The 24005-nt window shown below is 44.1% G+C and overlaps 1 protein-coding gene across 1 annotated transcript in view; it reads left to right on the top strand.

The window, feature by feature from the left end:
• STPG2 (sperm tail PG-rich repeat containing 2) overlaps nucleotides 1-24005 on the top strand; it is a 2086618-nt gene that overhangs the window by 141162 nt on the left and 1921451 nt on the right. Inside the window, exon 3 of the mRNA XM_069238264.1 lies at nucleotides 12587-12739. Within this exon, the coding sequence (XP_069094365.1) occupies nucleotides 12587-12739 (153 nt within the window). The remainder of the gene's footprint in view (nucleotides 1-12586; nucleotides 12740-24005) is intronic.

The following is a 24005-nucleotide window of genomic DNA, read 5'->3' as shown; positions in this document are numbered from 1 at the left end:
CGTTGACTTGCTTGGTCATGGTGAGGAGGGGATCCAGGATGAATCCGAGGTTTCATGCGTGGTCTGAAGGGGTTGGTGCGGTGCCCAGGGCCTTGGGCCACCAAGAGTCATTCCAGGCGGACGGGGAGTGTCTGAGGATGAGGACCTCCGTCTTGTCAGAGTTCAGCTTTAGGCGGCTGAGCTTCATCCATTCTGCGACGTCTTTTATTCCATCCTGCAGGTTGGCGGTGGCTGGGTCTTTGGTGAGGGAGAGTCTCAGCTGGGTGTCGTCGGCGTAGGAGATGATGTTGATGTTGTGTTTGCGAGCAATGTTGGCGAGGGGGCTCATGTAGATATTGAAGAGGGTGGGGCTGAGCGAAGAGCCTTGTGGAACGCCGCAGATGATCTCGGTGGGTTCTGAGCGGAAGGGCGGGAGGTAGACTCTTTGGGTTCGGTCAGAGAGGAGCGAGATTCCAGTGGAGCGGAGGCGGGTTATTAGGGTGCGGTGGCACACGGTGTCGAAGCCAGCCGAGAGGTCCAGGAGGATAAGGGCGGTAGTTTCTCTGTTGTCCATCAGGGTTCTGATGTCCTCGGTGACTGCGATGAAGGCGGTTTCTGTGCTGTGGTTGGCCCGAAAGCCTGATTGGGAGGGGTCGAGCAGGTTGCTATCTTCAAGGAAGGTTGTCAGTTGCTTGTTGGCAGCCTTCTCGATGACCTTCGCCGGGAAGGGGAGAAGAGAGATGGGGCAGAAGTTCTTCAGGTCGTTGGGGTCAGCCGTGGTTTTTTTCAGGAGAGCGTTTACTTCCGCGTGTTTCCAGTTCTCGGGAAAGGTGGCCGATGCAAACGAGCTGTTGATGATGCTCTGGAGATAGGGGGCGATGATGGCGTCGGCTTTGTTGAAGATGTGGTGGGGGCACGGGTCCGAGGGGGAGCCGGAGTGGATGGTGTTCATGGTGATTCTGGTCTCTTCGGAGCTGATGGGGGTCCAGGCATTGAGGGTAGCGGCTGGGGCTGTAGGTTCAGTGGTGGGCGGCGGGGTTTGGGGTCCGAAGCTGTCGTGTAGGTCGGTGATCTTTCGATGGAAGAAAGAAGCCAGGGAGTTGCAGAGTTCTTGTGAGGGCGTGATGGTGTTGGAGCTGGCGTTGGGGTTGGAGAGCTCTTTGACGATGTTGAAGAGTTCTTTGCTGTTGTGGGTGTTGTTGTCAAGTCTCTCTTTGAAAGATGCCCTTTTGGTGGAGCGGATCAGCTGGTGGTGTTTACGGGTGGTGATCTTGAGGGCTGACATGTTTTCTGCGGTGTGTTCTTTGCGCCAGGTTTTTTCGAGGGTACGGCAGGATTTCTTGGATTCTTTGAGGGCGTCCGTGAACCACAAGGGTTTCCTGATGTTGGTCTCTCTTGGGTGGCTTCTGAGAGGGGCGAGGATGTCAGCACTGTTGGTGATCCACTGTGTGAGGCTGAGGGCAGCGTTGTTGGCGTTGGTGGTGATGGCTGGTTGGTTATGGATTAGAGTTGATAGTAGCTGCTCTGTGGAGATTTTGTTCCAGGGTCTGCGAGGGATAAAGAAGCAAGAAATGCCAAAGCCAATAGGTCATGCCTATGCAAGAACTATTGACTTCTCCAATGTCTTCTTGCCATGTTGTAGAGCAGCGCGGCTGCTATGCAGAATGGAAAAAAGTGATTAAAAAAACGATATGACACTAGCGCTTTTTTTGTTATGGCGGATGAGGTTGGGCAACACAGACAAAGGGAGGCAGGATGGGAAGGAACAGGCAACACTAGCAATGAGAGGGAGGGTGGGAGTAAAATGGCAATGGGATGAAAAAAGAGCCCTATGATAAGGCGAGCCCCGGCCTTGTCATAACACTTTTTTTTCTAGGGACTGGTGAGGGATAGATGATACTGACAACAGTTGTGTGAGGGTGATAGGAGAAGAAGCAGTACAGGCAAGAGGGGTGGGAGAGGTAAGAAGCAGCACATACAACATAGGGTGAGATGGGGAAGAAGCAAAACAGACAACAGGGGTAGGCTTGGGAGGGGAAGAAGTAACACGGGCAATGGGGGTGGGAGAGGAAGAAGCAACCCTGACGGGGGATGGGAAAGAAGCAATACGGACACAAGGATGAAAAGGGAAGAAGCAACACAGTCAGCAGGGATGTGGGAGGAAAAAGCAACAAGGACAAGGATGACAGGGGCCGAAGAAAAAATAAAAATAGTACTTCAGTCACAGCGCTATCACTGGAATGGCAGCAAGCATGGTGAAGCAAAGAGTATTTGGTTTATGCTCCAGCCGAAAGAGGAAGAAGTTAAGCCTGATTGCACTGGTCAATCAGAAGGCTTCAAATAAGAGTGACAATAAGGCCAATGAATTGTAAGCCCTCGGTGTGCTGCAATACAATATATCACTCAAGTTATAGCACATCCAGTGCATGTTCGGTTGCAGGTGAGACCTAGAAAGTCAACTTATTGATCCGGGGCTTAATTGAAGAATACAGGTGCTTGTGTGCACTACCGAGTTATGACCATCATATTGCTTGGTTAGCAGATTCTGCTTCTTGCACTTGACCTGGCCCCACAAATCAAGTTAATGATACCAACATAATTTTTTGACTCCAATTTAAAATTCCTACACATCTACAGAACATTTTAAAACTTCCATTTCTGTTTTCTTATGTATACGGCATAAACAGTCAGAGACCCCATTCAGAGATGTCATGGACCACCAGTTAGAAATCACTACCTCACTCAATTGAAAGTGCTAGTGCTATATCAATTTCCAGAAAAAATAAATACAAGTTTTGTCAAGTGGGGACGTGTGGATATGACCTCTGTCCTCTGGAATTTTATTTATTCATAGATAGAAATATTATCTGAAGTGTCATCAGTGATGTCATCAATTATATAATTTAACATGTCATGAGGGATGCAGTATGTGAGGACATCAGCAGTGCATTACAGGGGTGCAAGTGATAGCAATTTTTTGTTTTTTAAATGTTAATTTGTATCTCACAACTCTGACAAACTTCAGTCTTTTTTATTTTTTAAATGTGATTTTGTATCTCATTTCAACAGCTAACTATATTGTCACTTTAACCTTTGTTTTTTTGAGAATATATATATATATATATATATATATATATATATATATATATATATATGTTTTTTCAATAAAATAACCAAAGGTTAAGGATAAGTTACAGTTAGGAAAACTTTATTAGTCTTTCTTTCTATACAAACCCTACTTAAACTATGCAAACATTAGAAAATCTAAAGTTATAGTTATAACTTAAGTTTATAATTTATGTGCCACCTTCAATTTACTATAAGTTGTGCACCTCTGTACACACTCTTGTCACACTACATTAACTATAACTTGTGTGCGTGGAGTGGAGAAGAGTAGTGTGTGGTAGTGTAGAGTCTTGTAAAGTGTTATACAGTGGAGTTCCATGGTGTGTTTCATAGTGGAGCAGAGTATCGTAGAGTGGAAGTGAAGTGGTGTATTGTACAGTGGAGCGGTGTGTCATATAGTACAGTTGAGTGTTGTACAGTGGAGTGTTAACAACTGCAGTGTTGTTGAGTCGAGTGTTGAGAACATAGTACTGTGGTGTAGAGTGGAATAGTGTTGTACATTGTAGTGGCAAAGAGTGGATCAGTGGAGTAAAGCGTTGTATAGTTCAGAGTTGTGGAGTTGAGTGTCGCCCAGTAGAGTGACAGAGTATGGTACAGTGTAGTGTCATACAGTGGAGTGTTGTAGAGTGGCATGGACTGTGGTACAGTGTCGTACAATGGAGGCGAATGTTGTAAAGTAGAGTAGCGTGTCTTAGAGGGGAGTGTAGTGGCACGTGCTAGAGTGTCATACAGTGTAATAATACCTTAGTGTAAAGTGGATGGGCATATAGTGTGATAAAGTGGCATAGAGTAGCATAGAGTGTAGTAGAGTCTTGTATAGTGAAGTTGCATAGAGTACAGTAGGGTGTTGTACAGTATACTAGTGTAGAGTGGAGCATTGAATAATAGCGTAGAGTGGGGTAAAGTATCATACAATGGAGTAGAGTTGAGTGGAATTGCGTAGGATTGAGTGTAGTAAAGTGTAATGCAGTGGAGTGTCTTTTTGTGGAATACAGTGGCATGGAGTGGAGTAGAGTAGAGTGGCCTGGTGTATCATACAGTGGAGTAAAGTGTCATAAAGTGGAGTGCTGTGTCATACAGTGGAGTAGAGTGGAGTGCCACAGAGTGTATTACAGTGTTCTACTGTGGAGTGGCATAGAGTAGAGTGTGGTACAGTGTGGTAGAGTAGAGTGGTATAGAGTCTTGTAGAGTTGAGTGGCATAGAGTATCATAGAATGGAGTGGTGTAGGCTGAAGTGCTGTAGGAGAGTAGAATACAGTGGAACAGTGTCATAGAGTAGAGTGCAGTGAAGTGGGGTGCAGTGGTATGGAGGAAGGTGCGTAGAGTGTCATAGGGTGAAGTAGAGTGTCATACAGTGACATAGAGTAAACCAGACTGGTGCATATTCAGATAGACTGGAGTACACCGTTGTACAGTGGAGTGCTGTAGAATGTATTGTGTGGTAGAGTGAAGGGGTGTAGAGTGTCGATGAGTGGAGTAGAGGGCTGTAAAGTGTAGTAGAGTGGAGTGGTATGGAGTGGAATGGGGTAGAATGGAGTAGGGTACACTGGAGTAGCGTTAGAGTGGAGTGGCATAAAGTAGAGTGGTGCAGAGTAGAGTGGCATAGAGCAGAATAGCATAGAGTGGAGTGGCAAACAGTGGAGTAGCGTTGAGTGGAATAGCATACAGTGGAGTGTAACAATGTGGAGTTGCCTAGACTGGTGTGGCACGCAGTGAAGTGGGGGAGAGCGCATAGCATGTAATGGAATGGTGTAGAGTGGAGGTGCTTACAGTGGATTAGTGTAAAGTGGAGTGTCATAGAGTGGAATAGTGTAGAGTGGAGTACTGTACAGTGGAGTGGGATACAGTGCAGTGTGGTAGAGTGGAATAGAATTGAATGGAGTGGCAAGGAGTAGAGTTACATACAGTAGAATAGCATAGAGTGGATTGGTGTAAAGTAGAGTAGTGTACAGTGGGGTGGCATGCAGTGGAATAATGTAGAATGGAGTGGTGTAGAGTGCGGTGGTTTAGAGTGGAGTAGTGTAGTGTGGAGTGGCATAGAGTGGAGCAGTGTATAGTGAAGTGGCGTACAGTGGAGTAGAGAAGAGTGGAGTAGCACACCATGAAGTGGCATAAAGTGGAATAACGTAGAATGGAATGGCTTAACATGGAGTGACATACAGTGGAGTAGCGTTCAGTGGAGTGGCGTAGAGTTGAGTAGCATAGAGTGGAGTGGCATTTAGTGGAGTGACGTACAGTGGAGTGGCATAGACTTGAGTGGTGTACAGAGGAGTAGGGTAGAGTGGAATTAATATTATACAGTGGACTGGCATACAATGGAGTTGTGTACAGTGTAATAGTGGAGAGCGGAGTGGTGTAGCCTGGAGGGGCATACAGTGGAGTCGCACAGAGTGGAGTGGCATACAGCCGCATAGCATAGTTTGGGGTGGCATAGAGTGGAGTAGTGTAGAGTGGAGCAGCATAGAGTGAACTAGCACATAGTGGAGTGGCATAGAGTTGAGTTGTGCACACTGGAATAGTGGAGAGTGGAGTAGTGGAGAGGCATACACTGGAGTAGCATACAATGGAGTAGCACACAGTGGAATAGCGTAGAGTGGAGTAGTGTAAAGCGGAGCTGCATAGAGATGAATAGCATAGAGTGGAGTGCCATACAGTGGAGTGGCGTAGCATACAGTGGAGTGCCATACAGTGGTGCAGAGAGGAGTGTCATACCGTGGATTAGCGCAGCTTCTGCTGTGATTAGCTGGCTGGACCTATAAATTTTGCCCTTGCCATGCACTGCTTATTACCTCACATATTACATCACTCATGACATGATCTTTGATGTCATTGATAACTTCACTGATGAAAACTGAAATCAGATCATTGATGACATCACTGTGCATTGCAAAGGTGCAAGTTATAGTAACTTGAGTTAACTGTAACTGGTGAATTTCAGTGTTTTTTTAGATAACATTTTTACTGAAATTTCCACCTAACTTTAATGCCACTTTAACTTCTGGTATTGTTAGTGAATAGTTGAGGTCTTTTTAAGGTAAAGTAGGATATTATTTGCATACCTAACTATAACATCACTTTAACCTTTGTTTTTCCAGTATAGATATATATATGTGTGTCAAACAATGGGTCTGAAGCAATTCTTGGTGGCGCACTCTTACTGCTGGTGCAGGTGACGTAGAAGACCACCCTTGAAATACTTATTACATGAAAAGATTCTCACCGCACTCCATAGGGTCTCGCATTTATTTCAAGCAGTCAGCAACCACCAACGCATTTCGACTTTGTACAGTGAACAAGACTTGTAAAAAGCGGTGAATCCTTTCATGTAATATATATATCCATATATATATATATATATATATATATATATATATATATATATATATATATATATTAGTATTTTCCCGAGGCCAAAACGTACCGCCAAGGCAGGCCTGATACTGCTGGACCTTTTGCCTACTTTTGAAATGGTTGAGCACTCCATGTTAATTGACCATCTGAGAGGAGCTTGCCTTTTTGTTTGTTGGCACACTAAGGTGGTATAGCTATCTCCATTTTGCTCAGCAAACATCACAATGAGAAGAGCTGTGCCACAATAGCTGGCAATCTCACTCATTGTATTTGACATCTAGGAACAGCCATTATGTGAGCTTATCTGCTTATCTTGCACTGACTACAAAAACACGCTTAAGAAATTTGACTGATACCTCTAACCCAACATGGACCAATTAGGCTGTTTGCTTTCAGTCATCCAAATTTAAATGGGCAGTAAGTTTCCAAATCTGAACAGTAGCTAGACATAAATCATGGTGTGTGTGTGTATGACCCCTGATTTTGGTTGGGGAAACTTTGGCCTGATACTTTCGGTGACATATTCACCCTTGCTGTAAAAGCATAAAATATGGGGTATTGTTTGACCAAGAACTGAACTATAAACACATTTTTTGAGTTTCATAACTTCCTGGCACAGCCTTTGATGGTATATCCACGTTCGAAGAGTATCAACATTTAGGGGTATAATCTATACTAGACCTAGTTTCTGAATATTTTACACATGGATTAATTGTCAACAATCATAATAAGATAACTACAATCCACATGTAGTGAGTCATTAATGTCCAAAATGTGGGCAGGTCTAGTTGGTCATGTGAGCCCATGGTGTCTCTCCCATCAGTCCTATATTTTATTGAACTTCTTGAAGCTACTCAGTCATAGAGATACTTACATACTGGATTACCACTCACCAGAAGGAGGGGTTCTTTATCCCCTTTCCCACAGTTAAGCAATTTTCCGATATGGTATCATAAGTACTAAATCACAGACTATTTTGGTTATTTGAGTGTACGTTTACCATTCCAAATGCCCAGTAACTTGAGTTTTGCACCACTGTCTATGGAAACCGCAGACTTCTTCCTAGAAAGGCCTGAGGCTGGGAAACATCCAGATTGTGCAAATAAATCCCCAACCTGCCCACAAGTCATATTACCCAGATCAGTGTTGGTTCTACAAATCCTCAGTTGCAGATTTCTAAAGTAGTATATTCTGTGTAGTATCTTGATATAAGCTTATCTAAACTCTGCCACAACTGGGACTTCTCTAGGGGATTTCAAGGCCTCTTCCCCTTCAATATCCTCCTTTTTCTCCATGTCAGCTTACCATTTTGCTCTGAGTTTGCCGGATGTGTCATATTTGTTTTTACCAGTGTGAACAACAAGAGGGCATGTTTTTTGGGTAATACATTTGCTAGTAATCTATTGTCAAGTGGATAGCCATCTTGAATCAATGCATTGCAGGCTACAATTTCATGCAGGGCATACCTAAGTCAAAACTATAGAAGCACTTTAGTGATGGCAATACTAAAGGAACATTGTAGTTACACACTGGATTTTAACCCATTTTTAGGTTTCGCTTTTGAGACCTGTTGAATATAGCTTGTGGGCTTACAGCCCGCCCACTGCTTTTCATTTGTTTGTTTCAGTGTCCTTCCTTTAAATATCATTGCTTGCCAATTGTCAGTCCTTCCTCTTTGTCCCTACTTTTTGTCTTTTGTTTCCTCCCATGGAGCATAGCCCAAGTACTGTATCCTTACACTTTGGCTGTTCATCTGTTATTTTGTGGGATTTTTTTTCTTTGATTCCTGTTGTTACTGTTTGCCTGTCTTCCCTGTGCCCTCCCTGACCATCACCTCCCACCCTGCTTGTTTCTGTTACTATGCGGCAAATGTAAACAGGGCTGTAAATCTTGTTCTTATCTTGTCACAAATGTTGCTGCTCCAAAAATGAATATACTTTTTCTAGGCTGCTGTGTATTTTTGTCTATTTTGTGTTGTCGAGGCTATTTTGTTGTCACCCTGCTTCCCTGTGTGCCTGCAGAATTAAGTTTTTTTATTTATATTCATCTCCCTGTCTGGTAGTTTCCCTGACCTCCCGCCTTGTTTTGCTCTGTCATTTTTTTTTTAACACGTTCATCTGACATTTTTTTTGGAAGGCACAGGGAGAGCCAGCATTGAGACTCTAACTTTGTTTCCCAGTTCCAAAGTTGGCAACGCTGGATGTTATGCCACATCCTCTCTCAAAAACAATTGGCAGTTTTTGGGGGTTTTGTCTTTGTTTCCCTCAATGAGTTATCCTCCCATCATGCACCCACCCTTAACCCCTTCCGCCCTTTTGTTTTGCTGAGAATCATGAGTGCATGGGATGGGCGTTCCCTTGATTACACAGAAGTGTGCTGTTAGGAGGTGGGCGCTGGCGATGTGGACAGCACTGTACTCCATTTCAAGGCCCAAAGCGCAGAGAGCGCTGCCCTTAATACAGAGCGTATTAGAAAGGTACTAATTGCATAAAAAACTGTTTTGTGTAATATGATTCCAGAGTCTGTAGTAAATTTAGTCATGCGACTGCAATAGATCAAGTGCTTTTACTGTAAACTTACATACCCTCAGATCCTGAGTCTCTCTTTGGGGGGCCCCTCCATGCCAGCCCTCACACCATCCCACTGCCGTGCATGGGCCGCCGTCTCCACCCCCTCACCTCTGGCCTTGTTTTGCTCTTTTGTGTTGTTGTTGTTGTTTTTTTTAAACATGTTCACCTGACTTTTTTTTCTTTTTGTAGGCATGGTGAAAGCCAAGTCCTGTTATCCACCCTCAACTACCCTCCCATTCACCAACAACCCACCCTTATGTTCAACATCAGCCCTCCCATTCACCACCCCCACATAAGGCAATAGCTCACCCATAAGGGGGACCTATTGGCTTTGCCAATGCTTGTTGTGCCAGGCATCACCCGAAGTGTTAATTCCTATTACATCCCACTCAGTGAAGCCCTTCATACACAATACTACTTTAAGGTGATGTATTTTGTCTGTATTCCTTTTAATCTACGGTTCGCAGACTGCCATACCTATATAAACTGACACTGTATGATCAGGCAGGCTTTGCTAACATCCCTCTCCATACAAGGACAGTCGGTAGCCTGGAGGCCTCATTGCATGCCTATCCACTCCAAGGGGTTTTTCTCTGTATGCTCCAAAGATTTGGTTATTTCCCACCATCAATTTTGATGTCCAATAATACTTACTCATTTCTGGTAGAGCTCTGCCACTATCATAACTGCCTGGGTGAATGTGCATTAGGAAATGCTGAAGGGGACACCATCCCACACCAATGTACTTATTTCGGCATCAACATTTTTGAAAACCTCAGGGTGCATTGTTAAGTAAATATAGGGGTTTAGGGAGCATGATCATCTTAAAGAGAGTCACTCAGCTCAGGAAAGAAAGAGGCAGTTTTGCCAGAGTTTCACACCTTCCCTAAATTTGCTGACCACATGGTAAAGGTTAAGACTGAAAAGTACCCATTTATCTCTTGTAATATGAATACCAAGATATTTAAACTTATCATCCTCTACTCCAAAGTGCCATCAGAACTGTAGGTTTAGGCTTCAACCATTCATGGGCAATAAAGCAGATTTACTCTTATTTCTGATTCTGCAATGTAGAGGAGGATATCATTCACATATAGATCCTTCCATCCCATGGAATCTCCCAGTGGAGGCCTCTGACTGAGCCATCTTTTCTAACTCAGCATGTCAGAGGCTCCAGAGCCAGGACAAAAATGCACGCCTGTAGAGGGCGCCTCTATCTTTTTTTCTCTGTTCACTGTAAAGAGCTCTGATAGCACGCCATTTCGCCATTTCCTTTCTCCATAGCTATCTGAATTACATACAACAGTGTGATCCATAATTAAAAGGATGGACCAAATCCCGTTTTTTTCAGGATTGTAATCAAATACAACCACTAAGTAGAGGCTTGGTCTATGTCCAATGGTGGACCACTTCAGGTTTCCCCATCGTTTTCATGTATTTCTTGCAGTCATTTAGTCATCTGCAGTACAACCTCATCCTCCTCTGTACATTTAGAAGCACAATGGGCCTTATAAGAGAAACACTGATCCTTGACTTCCCAGATTTATGAATCAACACAATTGTGTCCCTGCTTAAATAACAGGACAAGTGGCTATCTTCTCTGGCTTCCTTGAATATAGTATATGATCAGTCAGTGTACTGGACAATCCCTTAAAAAATTCCGTTAGCAACTTGTTCAGGATAGGAGCCATCAATGACTGCATCTGCACAAAACATCTGATATATTGGGCTTATTTATTCATACCTCCTGTACTTCCAGTCTCTTTATTTCACTGTTGTAGGTTCTTTCTCATTCCCAACTTCTTCCTTTGTCATTGTTTTCCTAATCTTCTCTTCCTTCTTCTTGCTCCTTGTTTCTGAATTTCTTTGTCTTGCTCTGGGTCAGAATGTTATGATGAAAAATGAGTCCTGGTCCCTAAGAATTAGTGCTGGTGAACATCACCTATACAGGGTAAGCACTATTGTCTTCTGACCTTTTCAGTTTACTGGCCCAACCACGTGTTGAAGAAGATCAGTCACTGTAGGCCTCGCTTTAAAGGGCATATTTATACTATGTTTGCACCAAATTAGCGTCATTTTTTTTTACTCTAATTTGGTGCAAAACTAACTCCATATTTATACTTTGGTGCTAGACCCGTCTAGCACCAAATTTATGGAGTTAAAGTCATTTTTTGGAAGTGGAAACCTACCTTGCCTTAATGAGATGCAAGGTAGGCGTTCCCATGCCAAAAATGATTCTATGGCCTTAACACCATATTTATACTCCTGTGCAAAAATGGTGCACAGGAGGGGTCAAAAAATGGTGCAAAGCTTGCTTTGCCCCGTTTTTTACCTCCTGGGTCAGGGCAGGCGTTATGGAACACCATGGAATAAGCCCGTAGGTGTCCTCCCCAGGCCCCAGGGGCACCCCCACCCGCACCAGAGGAACTGCAGAGGAGGTGGGACCCCATCCCAGGTAAGTACAGATAAGTACAGGTAAGTATTGCATTTTATTTTTTAAAGTGCCATGGGGGCCCTGTAATGGGCCGCCATACATGGCACAGGGTGCAATGACCATGCCAGGGGACCCTTTCCCCTGTGTTGGCCATTGGGGTGGTGGGCATGACTCCTGCCTTTTCTAAGGCAGGAGTCATGTTGCATGGAAGGTTTAGCACCATAAAATGATGCTAATCTGGTTCGAGTAATTTTTTTTTACTCTAACCTGCCTGAAGTCATTTTTTGGTGCTTAACCCCCTTCTTCTATACCGCCAGCCCCACCGACTTAAGTCATATTTTTTTACTCTAGCCTACCCTTTGCACCGGCTTGCACCGTTCCATAAATATGGTGCCCGGCTGGTGCACAAAAATGGTGCAAGCCGGTGCTAAACTTTTTGGTGCAAAACTGCTTTAGTGCAGTTTTGCACCAAAAAGTATAATTAGGGGCCTAAGTTCATTAAATAGAGAAAATGGGGTTTAGTCTTAAATCCATTATAATATTCAGTACCCTGCTCCATTTTCCCTGTCTTTGAGACCATTCCCCTGGACCTCTGAGCCAGGCTAGCATTTTCTGCCCTACCGTGCATTTAAGATATATCCATTTTATTCTGCGTAGCTGGATGCTTGCCAACGTTCCTGAGCATAAATGCTACTTAAAATGATTGATTCCACTTAGACACTAAGGGCCTCTTTCAGAAGGACCTCAAAATCCTCCAATTTCTGGTATAAATTCTAAATAGGGAGTACAATCCACCATCTAAATTTCTGCCGTCTGTAATACTGTGAGATGAATTTGAGCTGGGGGATTCTACTCCCTAATGAGAGTTTCCTCCAGAAACTGGAGAATTTTCAGTTCCTGCCAAAATCAAAATGAGGCCCTCGATCTGGATTCAAATAGTTGCGGGTTTTGTATCTCATGTTGTCCTGTTTCCTATTGATATAAATACATGCAGATAAATAACTTAAGGACTCCAATGGTACGATTTTACTTGTATAGAACTGTAGTTGTTTCTAAGCCAGGAAAGGTCGTGGAAAGTGATTTTTGTTGTAGCTTCATACCTTAGTTATGTGTCTCTGTGTTTCAGAATTATGTGAAAGGAGGGCAAACTTTGCAGAACAAAGAAGAACGATTCAAGGAGACCCGTTCAGCCATTCCTGGACCTGGAACCTATGACGTAGACTTGGATACAATAAATAGGTGCCAGAGCATGTGTGGCTTGAGACAACGCAGTCAGTTGGTATGTGAAAACAAATGCCCATTGATTATTCTGCCAGTTTTTCATATCTACTGAGCAAACAAAAGAGAACCGAAGAAAAGTTAGAAAAACAGACAGCTGAAATGTGTATGTTACCTGAGTCTTATTACAGGGCGTTTTTGTTTTTATAACTCAAGTAGTTGAGGAGAGTCTTATTCTAAGGCAAAAATTTTTTAGCATTAGTCAGTGAGTGTCCAACCTAGGTCTTGGAGAGGCGGACCCATGGCACATTTTCACTAAATCCACAAAAGGTATATTTAGATCCAATGAATTTACATGAAAGTCACGGTTTATCCTGAAAATCTCAAATGGATCTGGCCCGCATTGGCTTACGTTGACTAAGTAAGTGGTGGGACCCTCAATATGTCAGGCACAATGCTGCCATTAAGCAATAGACAACTTATTGAATAGACTTCCTTGAAGTTCTCATGCACAACCTGCAATCTTCTAGATGTTCTGGAAATCTTTAGTTGTGCATGAGGAGGAGAAACAGATGTGACAGTAATAGGACAGGTTATTTTTATCCTCTTACTATCCCAATTCTATTTCTACTTCAGTATCTACACCAAAACATTTCCAGAACTACTTACGCATCCTATTTGTCAAAAACTTGATTCTGCCTTAGGCTACTTTTCTTAAATTACTTCCAGGTCAGAAGGTTTTCAATTCTTGTATAAACCTTACAACTCCAAGCAATGTAATCATATAGGGGGAGAGGCCAGTTTAAAATGTAAACAATAAATCTAGAAATTATATTTATACACATTTGTCTCTGTAATCTGTTTTTCTCAGAATTTGAATGGTTGGCACAAGTGTTTCTCTGATGTGTTTCTTACATTCAACACCCTTCTGAGTAAAAAGTAAAAAGTAGTTCAAGAACAAATTCATGGTAGGCAGGGTCTCAGTTTCCACGCACATTTGCAGCAGCCCCAAAAGCCCTGTGGCACTGTACCCCCTCCTTGGTTTCCCATTGATGCGGAGGGGTTAGGTGGCCCAGAAACCAAGTCATATCACAGATATATTTAGAATGTATCAGTCAAAAATCATACTACAGGTCAACATGATCTGAGAACTTGTGTGCTTGATACTGAAGTTTTAATCACTCACTCTTTTGTCTTTTTGCCCTAAGCGTAGATGTAGGATTTTACCTTTTGTTTAGATAAGTCCATCGAGAATTGGTAAGGACTGTAGTGTGCACTCAAAATAAATCTACCTGTAACTTACTCAAACACTTAGGCAGTCATTAACTCACTTAGGGCCACATGTACGAAAGTATTTAGCGGTCGCAAATGGTGAGAGCTAAATGGCCTTTTGACATCTACCAGCCCATTTGCAAGTCTGTAACCTATTACTAGCTCGCATAATAGTGTTTGCGATTCGGTATTAGGAAGGGGCATGTTAAGGGTGTCCCTTCCTAATAGCGACTCGCAGTCTCATAAGTGAATGGTTTGCGACCGGAATGTGTTTACAAAACATTCGCAGTTTACCACCAATTTCAAATTTCACCAGCAAGAAGGGGTCCCTAAGGGATGCCTTCCCTTTTGTGAATGGGGGTGCCAGCATTTTTACAGAGCAGACAGTGGTCCCACGGTCCACTGCCTACTCTAAAAAAATGAAAATAAAACTTTTATTTTTTGTTTTTGAAAAGCAGCCCATTTTCTGCATTTAAAAAACACAGCCTGTTTTCTGCATTTAGAAAAAATTGCTTTATTTAAAAAGCAGTCACAGACATGGTGGTCTGTTGACACCAGCAGGCTACCATTCCTATGAGTGCAGGCCATTCCGAATGGGTGGCAAATTGAGACCTGCCTCATGATTATTAATGAGGTAGGTCACTTGCAACCCATTTGGGAATCACATACAGTGCCTCAGACATTGTTATACATCGCATTTTGCGACTTCCTAATTGCGAGTTGCAAAAAGCCACAAATAATAATGTACCACAGGGTATCGTTATTTATCTGGTGCGATAAAGGTCACCTGGAATCTGACAAACTCTGAATGAGGGCCTGTTTGGTAACACTGTTACAGTTCAACATGATATCCAAATTTACTCACAAAACTGTACACAGTAGGGTATCAAATCTCGTAAATACTATAAAGAATGTGCACATGTCACTGGGGAAAATAAATATAATTATTGAAGGGCAAATGTAATGCTACATGTCTATTTTGTGAAGGAGACTTCAATGTTTTGAAAAAACTTACACTGTCGCTCTACAATGTGAAAAAAATAATGTGAGAGTGTACAGTAACATAGGGCTAAAGCCCCTTCCTTCTTTATTGGAGGAAATAACCATTTAGATATCTTTGAACATGCTGCAGTGGTTTGCTAGACAACAAAAGGACATTCTAAGATGGTGAAATAAAGTTTTCGTGCTCCAGCTTCGTATTCAGACTACTCAAATAAAGACGGAATCCTGAAGCAAGGTGGCGCATTTTAAGAATGTGTGTTATTACTTTGAATCCTTTACTTCACAGAACCATTTCCTCAACGTTTTAATTCCACAGCCATCACCACATTGTACCCTTAATGCCCCTACAGACCTCAACACTTTTTCCCAATTTCTGTTCTCTGTAGTGTTATGCAGAAGTACATGTTACATAGTGGGCAGATAGTGAGCCGGGGAATTCCACAATACTACTAGGGGCAGACCCCCTTAATCTTGACTGTTCTTGCACCATAACTACTTCTTTTTTTACTTTTGTGCGGGGATTTTGGTCAGCTTTGTGTTATCTTTTTATTGTAGACCCAGGCGACATTTACAAACCAACGCAAATGGTGACTTGTGTTGGTTTGTAACCAAAAATAACATAATACAGCGCAGTTTTCTGCTTTGTGTTACTTTGGGCCAGCAGAGTGTTCCTTGGTGCATTGCCGTTCAAGTGTACCCACCCATGGATTTTGATGCAAATCCATATCCTCAAAGAACTGTAGACATTGATTTGCACAACAATCCTGCACTTTCCTGAGGCTGCCATAACGAGGAGAAATATTTGTATTTCTCGTCCTTGCATTCTGCAGTACACATACAAAGAGGAAATTGCCTTACAGAGAGTTTTTGAGTGTTCCTGCTCTAGGGCATGGCTGCTGAAAGAGCACCAGCACAGGGAAAGAGCAGAACTGTGCCATTTCTTTATAGATATGGCGTAGTTCTGCTGTCTTCAGTCCACACAGTTTACTTGCAGCCCTGTGTGTAAATCTGGGCAGCAATTTTAAAAGATCTTGATGCATTTTTTTAAAATGATCCTCACACATTTTTATTTAAGAGTTACTGAGATGGAAACAATTGCTCTGTTGTTCAGAGACTTCCTGTGAGTCATTCTCTGAATTCTAGTGCAATAATAGAAGAAAAACAATTGTGGTAGTTTAAAATGTCCTTAAAAGCATTCTTGAATTCCCTATTCCTCACTTTAGGACTCAAAGGTTATTATTTACCCCTCTACTAAAGTAAGTAGGAATTGTTTGGAAATGTAAGAAAGAAATCCCATACCATGATTCAAATTTAGGGTTTTTGAAGGGAAAGCAATGGCTGAATGATGGAGCTCTATAAAGGGGCTCATGGTGGTAAGGATGTCAAAAGAAGGGCCTGATTTAGACATTGGTGAATGGAGTGAAGGCAGTCAGGGTGGCGGAGGATTTTGTGTCCGCTATCCTGCATTTACTTCATACCCCAAATTTAGAGTTCATCGATGGCCTTGCAGTTAACTGTCTTGGTTTGCATGAACCACCATTTCGGCTGCTCATACAAAACTATTTAAAAGTTTGGTGTGCATCCATTATTGGTAATTAATTCTTACTCAAAAGTTTAAAAAGATTTTTCATTTCCAAAAACAATCTCCCAATGTGGGAGTTTGTTGTTGGAAAGAAAAAAAATTAAATGCTTTTTTAATTTTTCTGTCTTTCAGCATCAAGATATGAAATAGTTTTTAAAAAAACAGTCCGGCCGGCCACTCTAAACAGGGGGAACAGTTGGATGGATTACCTCTGAATGCTTGTTTTCCCTTAGCCCATTTTACTCCATCAATGTAAACCTACTGATCCACCTGAAACAAAATCGGGTTGGTGGACTAAGAGTTTCAATCTAGATTTATAGAGCATAGCTAATAACCTGCAAGGGTCTACAGGCACTGGGAAGAAATCTGTTGAGGAGTTAGTTGAACAACAAGGTCTTGAGTCCTTTCCTGAATTCCAGGAGAGAGGTTGTTCCAGCACTTCGCTGCGAGGTAGGAGATGGAGCGTCCTCCAAAGTTGCTTTGGCGGATGCGGGGGTTATGTGCGAGGGAGAGGGAAGCAGAGTGCAGGTGTCTTGAAGGTTGGTGGAAGTTCAGGCGGTGGTTGATGTATGCTGTTTCTTTATTGTGAAGGGCCTTGTGGATGTGAATCAGCATTTTAAATTGACATCTTTTCTGAATGGGGAGCGGGTGGAGCTTCTTGAGGTGGGGGTGCTGTGGGTTCATTTGGGAATGTCGAGGAGCCTGGGCACAGAATTATTTATGGTCTGTAGTCTCTTCAGGAGATGTGCGGTGATTCTTATGTAGAGTGTATTGTCACAGTCCAGCCAGCTGGCGACTACAGCTTAAGTGATGTCTGTATGGTGTTGATCAGTAGCCATTTGAAGATCTTTTAGAGCATGCAAAGAGTGATGAAACAGGCAGAAGAGACTACATGGATCTGGTTTTTCATGGTGAGCTTGCTGTTCAGGATGATGCCAAGGTTGCGTGCGTGGTCTGTTGTAGTTGGTGCTGGTCCTAGCTCAGAGGGCCACCAGGAGTTATTCCATGGGGAGGTATTGTTTCCAAAGGTCAGCACTTCTTTGTTTGTCTGTGTTGAGTTTTAGGCATTTGTTTTTCATCAAGTTGGTGATGTCCATCATGCACCTGCAGAAGTTGGCCTTCATGGTGGAGGGGTTATCTAATAATGAGAGGATGAGCTGGGTGTCATCTGCATAGTATATGATGTTCATTCCGTGGGTTCTGACGATGTTGACCACGGGGGTCATGTAGATGTTGAACAGTGTGGGCTGAGGGACGAGCCTTGAGGGACACAGCAGATGATGTTCTTGGGTTCCAAGGTGAAAGGTGGTAGGCAGATTTTCTGGATTCTTCTGGTGAGAAAGGAGGCTATTCTCCTGAGGGTGTTTCCTTGGATTCCGATGTGTTGAAGTCTCATGATAAGGATGTGGTGGGATATGGTGTTGAATGCTGCTTAGTGGTTTAGGGGGATCAGGGTCGCCATCTAGCTCCGGTTGAGTTGGGTTGTGATGTTGTCAGTGGCAGTGATCAGGGTGGTTTTGGTGCTGTGGTTGGTGCGAAATCTAGATTGGGAAGGGGCCAGAAGGGTGTTGGTCTCCAGGTGTTCTGTGAGTTGGTGGTTGATGGCCTTTTCAAGGACTTTGTTGAGAAAAGGAAGCTGCAACATATGATGGTAGTTCTTGAGTTCGCTGAGGTCAGTAGAGGGTTTCTTGAGAAGGAGTTTAACTTCTGCTTATTTCCATACTGTGGGGACGTGGATGAGCTGAAGATGACAGTGAGCACGCTGCTGATTATCTTGCTCCCGAGGCTGAAGATGTGGTGGGGAAAGGGGTATGTGGGTGCTCCTGAGTGGACAGAGTTCATGATGGCTGTGGTGTTTTGTATTGTGAACAGATCTCAGGCGGTGAGCAGGTGGTTGCATTGGGGTTTGCATCCTTGGGAGTGAGGTGGCGATAGGCTGGGGTCAAAGTTTTTGTAAATGGTGGAGATCGTATTGTGGAAGAAGTCTGGCAGGGTGTTGCAGAGCTCCTTAGAAGGAGTGATGATTTTTTCGGTGGCTGAGGGGTTGGAGAACTCTCTGATGATGTTGAAGAGTTCTTTGCTGTATTTGGAGCGGTCCGCAAAGGCACTCCTTTTTGTCTCTTCCAGCAGTTGGTGATATTGTTTGAGGGATGCCTTGAAAGTTGCTCAGTCCATGGGCTCCTTGCTGGTGTGTCACTTCCTTTCTAGTTGCATTTCGTGGATCTCATTTCTGTGGTGTACCAACTGTCATGTTTTGGGGGTCTCTTGAGTTTGACGGGTTTGACAGTGTGACCCTGTTGGCACAATTGGTGGTCCAGTCGGAGAAGTTCTTGACTGCCTGTTCTAGGTTGCTTGTTGTGACAGGGCGGGAGGTGTTTGAGGGCATTGGTACACTCTAACTCTGAGACTTTGGGTACATTTACAAGCCCCTTGCACCCCATTAGCGTCATTTTTTTTACACTAATGTGGCGTTGGGTAGACATTTCAGACGCTCTATATTTACAAAGTGGTGCAATGCTTGCACTGCGCCACTTTGTAACCCCTTGCTCCACATTATGTCTGCTCCAGGCATAATGTATGCAAGGGGGGCATTTTGGTGCTGGGAGGCCCGAAAAAATTTCACTGCGCCATATTTTGTGTTATTTTTAATGCCTGCTCAGATCAGGCATTAAAATGACACCCCATTATGTTCGATGGGCATCCTTGTGCTTTGCTGCACTAGCGTCAACATTTTTGCCGCTAGTGTAGCAAAGTGCCACAATAGCGTCAAAAATGTTGACGCATTTGTCCTAATGACGCCATGGTGCTCTGTATTGTAAATATGGCACAACCATAGTGTCGTTAGGTGCTAGTAGGGGGGCATAAGAGAAGTGGCGTATCATTTATGATGCGCAACTTTCTTGTAAATATTCCCCTTTGTTCCAGCTGCAGTGTGGGATGTTGGGTAGCTTGATTGAAGTGCCAGAGGACTCTTTGATTGTGAAGGGGACAATAGCATGGTCCACCCTGGTACAATCAGGTGACTTGGTCCTACTTGACTTACTTGCTGGCTGTTGAAGATGGGGTCAATCGTATGTCCGGCGTAGTGTGTGGGGTCGGTGACTATTTGGACAAGGACAATGTTGTTCATGTATTTGAGGAAGTTGGTGATGTTGGTGTTGTTGAGGACATTGAAGTGAATATTGAGATCACTGAGGAATATGTATTGTTTGGAGTTGATGGTGAGCAGTACAATTAATCTGGGGATAGCGTTGCAGAACCTGGGGTGTGGTCCTGGGGTGCTGTAGTGTAGACGAGGGTGGCTCTGATGGTGGTTTTGCTATTGATTTGGAGTTTGAAATTGAGGTGTTCATAATTGGGGTGGTGGTGTCTGCAAAAGTAGTGCAAAGGATGGTTTCTTTTTGTGGATGATGGTGGCTCCATTTCCGTGTTTGTTGATGCAGTCCTGGTGTTCTACCTTGTAGCTGACTGGTGTTGCTGAGAAAATGTCAGGAGTGGCTGAGGAGTTGAGCCATGTTTTGTTGAGGAAGACAGCGTCGGGTGTGAGGGAGGCAATGGTGTCCCTGATCTCAGTGGTGTGCTTGCAGAGTGATTGTGAGTTGTGCAGGAGATGGTGGAGTTGTTCTGAAGAGGTTGTGGTGAGTCTGGTTGGCTTGGTGATGGTAGTTGTGTATGCGGGTGCTCCGATGTTGAAGGAAAAAAGACAGTGTCTACAGGTAAAAGGTCCCTCCCTAGATTATAGAAAAGTGCACCGAGAGTTGTTGTTGCAGCGTCTGGGGTCCAGGATTCAGAGTTCGGTGGTGGTGTATCTGCATTGGCGGGAGCACCAGGGTTCCTGACGCTGGACATGGTCCAGGCGCGGACAAGTGCAGACAGGCTTGCCTTTGGCGTGTCTGCGATATGGCCTCCATTAAGTACATCCTGGGAGGAGGGGGGTGCTGGGTAAGAGGGCTATTATGGTGGAGTGTATGAGACCTGCCACTCAGTTGAGCGTGGACCACAGGACTGCCAATTCTAGGTTATAGTAGGACAGCTTATGGAACAAACACAAAGGGACCATGTGAGGCAGGACCTGTTCATCAGAAGCATGGGATTTCAGAATTCCAGGGAGAATAACCAGTGTCATCAGCCACAGACTTTGATTGCCTGCAGAACACTGGTTATTGGATTTATAGTTTTCTCTGTTTACAGATAAAGACCTGATTGGACCTGTATTTCTTATGCCCTTTTTAAATTCCTGTCCTAAGTGTCAAACGCTACACAAACTCCCTGATTGAGCCTTTGATTGCTCTGCTTCACTAGCCTGAGGATCAAAAGGGTGTACTTGATGCTCAGTTTTGGGTTCATTAGTAGGTCAAGATTATCAGAGGCAAGAGGCCCTAATATTCATAATCATTGCTAAGTAAGATCAGTGTACCCAGGAGCACCCGAACAGCAACTCTGACATATTTCCTAGGCAGTAGAAGCCTTGATTACAAGATTGGTGGCAAATGCCACCAAACCTGCACATAGGGTAAAGGCCCTAACATTCACTATCATTGCTTAGTAAGTTCAGTGTGCCCCAGAGCCCTCAATCATTTTCCACAGCCAGATTTGACTGAAAGTCACTTATGTGCATATGTCGCTGAAGAAGCACCTCTCCAAGTCTGATGGCTGAAGACTTTGGTTACATCTTTTGCTTGTTGGGGTTCATGGAATACAATGCCAAGATTCTAGTTCTATGGAATGCAGGGTTGCCTGGCAAAGACAGTTGGTTGGCAGCTCCCTCCCCGGGATATCCTTTAAATAAACTTCTTACCTTCTTCCACAATGCTCGCACCAAGGAAGATGATTTCACTGGTGACGAGCATTAGAACTTACTCTGTAGGTAGGAGAGCACTGTTCTGAGTTAGTAGCTTCAACGTATTTATTTACCAGGCAGAAGAAGTGAGTGTGGGCACTGGTGAGTTTGGGCTATGGTGGTGGTAGGATTTGGACTGTACTAGGTTTGGGTAACACTACCTACTCAACTTTCAAGGCCTTGTTTACAAGTTTACAAGTACCACCAAACTTGCATGTAGGGTAAATACCACTACCACAAGATTTGGTAAATGACACATGTTAAATAACACTGATTATGAGTTTTTACCATGCACCTTTGAATCATTATTTAGCGCATGTGTTAAATATTGAATGTGTGTTATTTAGCGCTTGTGTTAAGTAGTATTTAGTGCATGTGCTAAATACCTCATCCAATGAATAGCACAAACACAAAACATCAAGAAGTGGCCATTTTCAGGCATTAGAAGTTCTTGGAATGTGGACATTACTTCCTACAGAATGGAAACAGCAGCCAAAGTAATGCTCAAAGGAGGCAGAGGTGACTCAAGTAGTTCCCTATTAAGCTGAACAGCTCAGTGTCCACTTTAGCGTTTCTTTTAGAATAAGGAAAATGAGCTGTAACAACACCCTCCCTCCCCTAGGAGACTCACTGGGGCAAAAGTGGTAAGGATTACCACCAAATAGAAACAGTGTAAGAAAGCAGTATTCGGGTTGAGCAAAAGAAGGTGTAGAGGGTCATACCTACAGTCAGGTAGATGGGGGAATAGTTCGGCAGAAGGGCCTGACGGTTCCTCCAGGGAAATAAGTACAAGACTAGGGATGAATGTGCGGATCATCTTCCATAGGCCTATGGGGGCTGGGAATTGTCTCCCAACACGGTAAGGAAATTGTGAATGATCTGCTATAGGAAATTGTAGAAGACCCCAGAATTCCTCTCTGTGACGAGCTGAGCTCTCTGCCTATGCCCATTTGGACACCTCAGTGTGCCAGTGTATGATGGAAGAGGGAGTGGCTGACTTCCACCACATCGCTATGGGTCTCTTGACCAGAAGGAGTGCCAAGTCTGTGAATTGTGTTGTGGTCCTTCCTTGGTACAGTCCCAATAGGCAACGCTGGACAGTGGTCAGACTCTCCCCACTCTTGGCCCTCACTTTTGGCCCTTGCTATGTCCGCAAGGGCCGCATCCCAAACATTTTGTAAAGGCCTACAGGATTCATTCATCTGGGGCCCTAGGGTAAATGGTGTGGAGCTGGTTGGGGGTGAGATAAGGCAGGGTAAATAGTGTGGAGATGTGGGGCAGGCAAAACTGTATATATTTGAACCAAGGGTTATGGGGGATTTAGTACTTTAAGCCAATCTGAATCATGTAACGGCTGTCTCAGGGAGTCTTCCCAACCAGAGCAGAAGCCTGTGTATGCTGTCAGTAGATCCTGCGCAAAGGCTCCATAGAGCCATGTTACAAGATATCTCCTGCACCATCATTTTGGACAAGGCCACTCGTCCCGCTACAGAGCGAGGAAGCTCTCCAGTCTAGACTTCAGAAGCGCTCTGGCAGAGCAGCATGTGCTCCTCTCACCTCTGTCACCTCCCCCTTGCGGGCCAGATCTGCCGTAGTCACTCAAGCATGGGGGCCTAGGGTTTCCACCATTTCCGCCAGCTGATGGTTAAGTGTCTGACAGTCACCCACCACAGTCCTGATGCACACCCCACAGAGCACCGCCTTGAAAGCCTCCCACTCCAGTAGGGAGCAGGAGGCCAAAAGTGGATTGTGTGCATAATAGGAGGCAACAGTGTCATTGATGGTGGATTTAAATATTGGGTCTTCTAACCACTGGGGTTGCAGTCTCCATGTGGGGTCGGGTTAGCCACTTTCCCTCAGTGCACATCTATGTAAAGGGAATTATGGTCTAAGCAGGTCTTGCTGAGGTAGGTCACATTTGCAGTGTGTGTGGCAATGTCCATGAAGCAGAGTATATAATCGATGTGGCATTTAGGTGATGGGGTGGGGAAAAAAATGAATATTCTTGGTTGAGTGGCTGATGCACCCACCAGATATACAAACAGGTTCAGTGGGTCAGCCAGTCAGCACCACAGCATTGCAGATGGTGGGGGGAATCAGACCTGTCAAGAGCTGTTTCCATCACACCAGTTGAAGCCTCCACCCAGGAGCCAACTAGAGTCAACCGATGTCACAAGGTGTGGGGATCAGGAAGCAAGATATTGGGCTTGATTATGGTTTGGGGCATAGAGACTTCTCAGGGCCAATGACCAGCCATCCAGAAGGCCTTGAAGCAGGATGTACCACCCTTCCTTGTCAATGTTGGAGTCTAAAACCAGCAAGGATACTCCAGGGCGAATCCAGATAGCCACTTCTCTGGAGGAGGTGGAGTACATGGCATAGAAACGTTGGCCACACCAGCGGCGATGTAGCTGTTCGCCTTCAGCCTGACCTAAGGGAGTATCCTGGAGGAATACTAGGTGTGCCTCAGCGTGTCTAATTTCAGGATAGAGATTGTATCTTTTTGCCATAGTGCTCATGCCCCTAATGTTCTATGTCAGGAGCCTAATGGTCTCAGACTTTGTTTGTGGTGTTCTATCCCTGTCAGGCATGTCCACTCATCAGGGAAGATGCCAGAACCGCTCCGGCCTC

This window comes from Pleurodeles waltl, chromosome 1_2, assembly GCF_031143425.1.
Source record: "Pleurodeles waltl isolate 20211129_DDA chromosome 1_2, aPleWal1.hap1.20221129, whole genome shotgun sequence".
NCBI classification, from domain to species: Eukaryota; Metazoa; Chordata; class Amphibia; order Caudata; family Salamandridae; genus Pleurodeles; species Pleurodeles waltl.
This window is presented reverse-complemented; position numbering and strand designations above follow the sequence as displayed.